This window comes from Olea europaea, unplaced genomic scaffold, assembly GCF_002742605.1.
Source record: "Olea europaea var. sylvestris unplaced genomic scaffold, O_europaea_v1 scaffold3972, whole genome shotgun sequence".
NCBI lineage: Eukaryota > Viridiplantae > Streptophyta > Magnoliopsida > Lamiales > Oleaceae > Olea > Olea europaea.
In genome coordinates, this window is record NW_019259291.1 from 22,326 (window position 1) to 28,482 (window position 6,157).

Genomic DNA, 6,157 nt, shown 5'->3' on the forward strand with positions numbered 1-6,157 from the left:
GACTACAGATCGACTATGTTGATGGCCAAAGGTGTTGGGAGCCTAGAATCGACGGTGCTCCGGTCACGGCACAGTTGTGACGGCGAGAGAGGTGAGATAGATTGTGAAATGGGTTTGAAATTTTTTTATTTAATTAATTTTTAAATATATTAATTAATTAAAAAAGTTTCTGATTTGTAAAATACTAAACATGGTATCTTATTTATGAAATTGGAATTTTTAATCTATTAGAATTTTTAATTTCCACTTCAAAAATTCTATACCTGCAATTTCCTCATTCTTTCCAGGAGCCCAGCCCAATAAGATGGGGCCTAAGAAACCCAACCTAGACACGGAATCGCCCATTTTTGAACTCCCAAATGAGATAACCTCCCCCAATCAAGTATCAACCCAGTGACACAACCGCCCCGAGAAAATGGATAGAGAGTGGGGTTCGAAGCCTGGAAGCGGTGGCGCCGCCTCCGCCCAGAACGAGGCCATTGACCGCCGTGAGCGGCTGAGACGACTGGCCCTCGAAACCATCGATCTAGCTAAAGATCCGTATTTCATGCGAAACCACCTTGGCAGGCATACCCTAATTCTAAACTGGAGTGTGATTTATTTTTTAATTTTGCATATAATGTCCATGATTTTCCATTTTTGGTAAATCTTTTGCAGCTATGAGTGTAAGCTATGTTTGACTTTGCACAACAATGAGGGGAATTACTTGGCGCACACGCAGGGGAAGCGGCATCAGACAAACTTGGCCAAGCGAGCGGCTCGTGAAGCCAAGGAGGCACCAGCTCAGCCACAGCCTCATAAGCGCAAAATCTCACTTAAAAAATCCGGTAACAATTAAGCTTCGTCAATAAATTGCTGTGAATTTTTTGTTTTTTGAATTCCTTCCTGAGGTTGTGGTTTATAATTTAAACGGTTTTTTAGAAGCTATGATTTTGTAGACAGCTTTATGGTCTTAATTTACTATGAACGAGTTTTTTAAGCTATATAGAAATGGTTGAATTCAATATACTGATGTTGGGTTTTGTTGTTCGCTCATGATTGTTACTGCGCCGTTTTTAAAACGCGTTAAGGAAATAAATCATAGGGCACATACCATGCAGCCTACATTTTATCAATTCCCAAAATGTGTTTTCTTTTCATGGTTTTCTAGTTTTAAATGAATTTAGTTTTTAAAGAAAGCAAAATTAAACAAATGGATTGAAAAATTAACTGTGTTGCATGAGAAGCTGTCTAATAGTAAGGTGAAGGTGCTGGCTCTATAATTCTTATTCTACATGACAAACATCTTTCTGTTATGCTGGCAGTTAAAATTGGTAGACCTGGATACCGTGTGACAAAGCAATTCGACCCAGAGACGAAACAGAGGTCTCTACTTTTCCAGGTGCGGAAGCAGTTGTTCCCTCTTCCCCTCTTCTTTGAAATGATAATACGCCTCTTCCACACTATACTTGTCTAGCACATCTTTTTGAGGATTTTTAATTTCCTATAGTAGATAACTCTAAATCAAGTTAAGCCCTCTGTGTCTTTCAGAAACTAAAATATGGCTTTGTACATTGTAATTATTGTAAACCCTATTAAGAATTACCTTTAGCCTTTGAGACAAACTCTAGAACCGAGAAGTGTTGATGTTCATGATGTAACACACAAGGTTATTTGTGAAACTTTGAATATCTAGAAAAGTTGCCTGGAAAATTATATCTTATAAAGACAATATGAAGTTGATTTGTGGAGGAACTGAGTTGATTGGATCTGTTTATGATGATTATCCAAGTGAAGATAATATATGCCAATAAGATTTCTTCTGTATGTGATGAAGATGTTTTACAACAGATTCATATTTTCGTCATGTTAAATTTATTAATTTCGTTTAAAGATTGAGAAGAAATTTAACGTTGAACAGTTCAACATTTGCTAGATGAATTCCTTTAGTTTCTACTAAAGCTCTTCCTGTGTTGCTGTGTAACAAGAATTAGGATGAAATTCCAGTTCTCAAAGTTGTTGAGCAGAGTGAGGATAATTTGCATGGTTTGTCAAAATATTAATATTACAATGGGTCTGCGTGTTCAAGGTCACAATTGTAATATAAAGAATATAGTAGTATCTATGTTAGGAAAACATTGGGATTGATGTTGTCTTGCACAACAAAGTAATATAAGCGGACTAAGTGCAGGTTTGGCAAAACTTATAATTGCTCATAAGCTAGTGAACTCTATTTTTAACTACATATCTCGTAAGTCTTACAATTTTTACCTACCAATTATTAGTTATTATCCACACATCACTTATAGTATAATAAAAGCTTTGCCAAACATGCTTTGATTAACTCTACTTAAGCTTCAAATTATCTTTTCAATCAGAAGACAACTGTGATGTAGACTGCTCATTAAAGAAGTTGTTTGATTGTATTTGAGAAGTATGGGGAAGGGAAGCAATCTCTCTCCTTGACATGCGACCTAATCAATGTTTAGAAAGGCTTAATCAGTTATCGAGATATTTTTCCTCTACAAGGAGATGCATAAGCCTCAAATAAAATAATTTTAAAAATATATAAAAATATTACAACATACTCATAATAAACAATACACCACTAAAAAAATACATTATGAACATAATTAACAAAATTAAGCCCCTATTTGGTTTAGATAAAAATCAGATTTTTAGTAGATTTTTACAAAAATTGATGGAATGTTTGGTTCAAATGTTGTGGGTCCCACGAAATGTGTGATCAAAAAATTAGAAGTTTAACTTTTGAATTAGATTTTAATCCACATTTTTAGTGGAATCAAACAGGGCAAGTCTAATTTACAAACAAACATAATATATATTAATAAAGAGAAAATAATAAGATCATCAATTATTAGTAGTTGCGTAACAAAATAGAATCTATTGACTAGAAGTAGAAACAACTTAAAATCATCAATACAACTATGATCTTTCAGAGAATCATTGGCATCAGTTTCCTCATTACTTTAAAGTTTTTCTCATACTTTATCATTATTTTTTACTTGCAATGGTGTTTTACTATGTAGGTAGAGGAGAGAGAAGAAAATAATAAGTTCTTAAATTATTAATCACATAACAAATTAGAATCTATTAACTAAAAGTAGAAACAACTTAAAAATCATCAAGACTAGAATGATCTTTTAGAGAATCATTGGCATCATCTTCCTCATCAATTTAAGTTTTTTCTCGTTCTTTATCATTATTTTCTACTAGCAATGGTGTTTTCTCCCTACACTCTTCCTTATATGTAGGTAGAAAAGAGAGAAGAAAATAAAACCACTAGAACATTACAAAGAATTAGCCTGAAAAGCGGAGACCAGTAATAAGAGAGGTTTGGAAAATGCAAGACAAACTATTGAACACCTTAGTTGCCGTGAGGTGCTTGAGGTATCGGCCTCGGTAAATTGAGGTTTAAGCCTCAGAAATGGCACTTAAGGGACGGGATTCAAGACGTAAACGTCAAATATATTTTTTAATGGACTCTATAGGGTTATGAATAAATAAAAAACTAAAGATTTATGTTTTACATATTCAAGCTGGTTAATTATGGCTTAATTAGACCCTGCCGTTGGTATTACCTGATGCAATGTACAACAACTGTGTGGTAGTACATGATAATACATTTGATACAGAACTCCACTTTGTTCTGCAGCCACTTGGATATGAATCATAGGGTATGGCAATTCCATTGAGATGGATATGATACCATCTGTGATTTTTATGTTAGTTTAAGGAGCTAGCAATATTGGGATTATAAATGATTCTTATGGGCGTCTAGTTATAATTTTGCATACTAAAGGCTATAATAAATGCAAAATTTCAGTGTTTTGAGCTTCATATTAGTGTCTACCAAATGCCATGTGAGAAGCCTAGTTAAAGATTAGGTATTATGAATGCTGTTTGGATGGGTGAACCAGGGAAGCTGTTATGTGTCCACAGATGTCCGGTTGCCTTACACTAAATGGAAGATTTGCTCAATATTTAGTGATGTGGCACCCTAATCTATATTTATATGACTTGGTTCAGATTGAATATCCTGAGATTGAAGACAATACAAAGCCACGTCACCGATTTATGTCTTCCTTTGAGCAGGTATATTGGCTTCTCAAATCGAGTATTTATTTCGGATTTTTTAGCTGATTCTCTTCTTCCAAGACATAATTTTCAGCTAATGATGCACTTCCAATTTACTGACCATCTTTTCATACCGCATGCAGAAAATACAAGCCTTTGATAAAAGATATCAGTTTCTCTTGTTTGCTGCTGAACCATATGAAATTATTGCTTTTAAGGTAAATTTGATCTCAGTATGTGTGTTTAAGAGAGAAGGTCGCTTTGTCATCTGGAAATGATTGAATTTTGATCTTGTAAATTTTTTTAGGTTCCAAGTACAGAGATTGATAAATCAACCCCCAAGTTTTTCTCACACTGGGACCCTGACTCTAAAATGTTCACGGTATGATTGTGTTCCTCATTTTAGTTTTTTTTTTTCTTTTTCTTTTTCTTTTTCTTTTTCATTTTCCATTTTCGAGGTTTATAGCTTGTAGCGTTTTAAAATTTCATGTTTGCTGTTCCTTTATCATGAATCTGACTTGGTGTTGACTGTTTAGATGCAAAAATAATAGATAAGCAACATGAGTTTATGCAGAAAATTTTCAAACCCCTACCTTTTATATCACCATTGATGTTGCATGAACAACATGCTTCTCTTCTCTTGCAAGGCAGGACAGAGAACGATTATAATGCCTGATCATTGGGATAAAATGCATTTTAAACTGGATTCGTATCTCCCCGGTTTTACTGGAGGATGCATCTGACATTGTTTCGTGCGATAACTGAACATGCAGCTGCAGTTATACTTCAAGACAAAGCCCCCAGAGGCAAATAAACCTCCACCTCCTCCTGCAGCCAATGGGACTGCAGCCCCTGGTGCCCCTCCAAGGCCGCCTCCACCCCAAGATCTGCCACCACCACCACCTCCACCACAGGGACTCCCTCCCGGAGCACCTACTGGAAATGCTCCCAGGACTTTGCCGCCACCGCCTCCTATGGCTAATGGGCCTCGCCCTATGCCTCCAGGTGCTAATTTACCTGCTCCACCGCCTCCCCCAGTTGGCAGTGGTTCAATGGCAAATTTTACTCCTGGCATGCAAATGGGAAGGCCTCCTATGCAGCCACCTCAAAGTTTTTCAGGGCAACAAATGCATGGCCAAGGTGGACATCCTCCCCCTCCACCTCCCAACATGGGCTGATGAGTCTCGTGCATTCTATACCGTAAGCATCGAGGAGTTTGCAGATTTAATGTCAACATGTTTTTTTTAATCAGAATTGAAGTTGGATGAGATTATACTTGTAGACAACGTAAGTATAAAGCAATTGATGAAGTGGTGTATTTTGATCTATTAACTGTAGACCAAAGTTGTTCCAGAATGTTTGATTGTCCTCTCCCATATTATGTTTCTCCAAATACTTGACCAATGTGTTTGAAGATGTCTGTTTTCGTTAATTTTGTAGTTTGTTTTGAGCAAGAAAGGCGAAAAATGGGCAATTCATTTAACAAAATGTGCATGAAAATTTGGACACTGCGGCTACATGAAATAAGGGGCAAGTCAGATCTGCTCAATGACAATACACAGAAGTACAACTTTCCTGCCTCTGTTAACCAAATATTGAAATTTAAACAAAAACAGTTGAAATGTCGAGCTACCGAGCGTGGTCGATGGGGGCCCTAGAAGCCAGGAGAGACAATCAATCGTGTCTTCTATCTTGCCATAGCATTTGGTGGAGAAACCTTCCGAATAAATTCTAAAAAGATTTGAGAATAAAATGTAGGGTCGACTACGGAGATAGACACTGAATCAAATTGGATGGATTTATATGCGTGTTCAATCTTCTTACTTATGTTGTACTCTTGCAATATGTCAATGATACCCAAATACAGGACAGCATCGTACACCTGGTGAAATATATGAGTGTCATCTTTTCCGGGGATATGCTCTGCTCTTGCTGGCATATTCACTCCAAGTTGGATTTGGAGTCCGTTAAGGAAAAACCAAACTGTAAGAAACTGGGTTTGGAGAGAACTACTTTTGTATCTTCTTAAAACTCACAAGCCAATCTTCTCAAGGCTTTGATAGCTTTTCTTTCATAAAGT

General features: G+C 36.4%; 1 protein-coding gene across 1 annotated transcript; it reads left to right on the forward strand.

The window, feature by feature from the left end:
- The first annotated feature begins 361 nt into the window (after positions 1 to 361).
- On the forward strand, positions 362 to 5,493 carry LOC111387264 (splicing factor 3A subunit 2). The gene is made up of 7 exons (XM_023011807.1): positions 362 to 567; positions 658 to 827; positions 1,305 to 1,381; positions 4,030 to 4,095; positions 4,221 to 4,295; positions 4,385 to 4,459; positions 4,851 to 5,493. Exons 1-7 carry the CDS (start codon positions 416 to 418, stop codon positions 5,253 to 5,255), a joined length of 1,020 nt encoding a protein of 339 aa, XP_022867575.1. The 5' UTR covers positions 362 to 415; the 3' UTR covers positions 5,256 to 5,493.
- Positions 5,494 to 6,157: the final 664 nt, after the last annotated feature.

What these genes read in the sequence shown, in the direction of transcription:
- LOC111387264 (XM_023011807.1), top strand. Translation starts at nt 416, where the DNA reads ATGGATAGAGAGTGGGGTTCGAAGCCTGGAAGCGGTGGCGCCGCCTCC. An exon ending in ATGAAATTATTGCTTTTAAG is followed by an intron (nt 4,296 to 4,384) that starts GTAAATTTGATC and finishes AAATTTTTTTAG; the next exon opens with GTTCCAAGTACAGAGATTGA. An exon ending in CTGACTCTAAAATGTTCACG is followed by an intron (nt 4,460 to 4,850) that starts GTATGATTGTGT and finishes CTGAACATGCAG; the next exon opens with CTGCAGTTATACTTCAAGAC.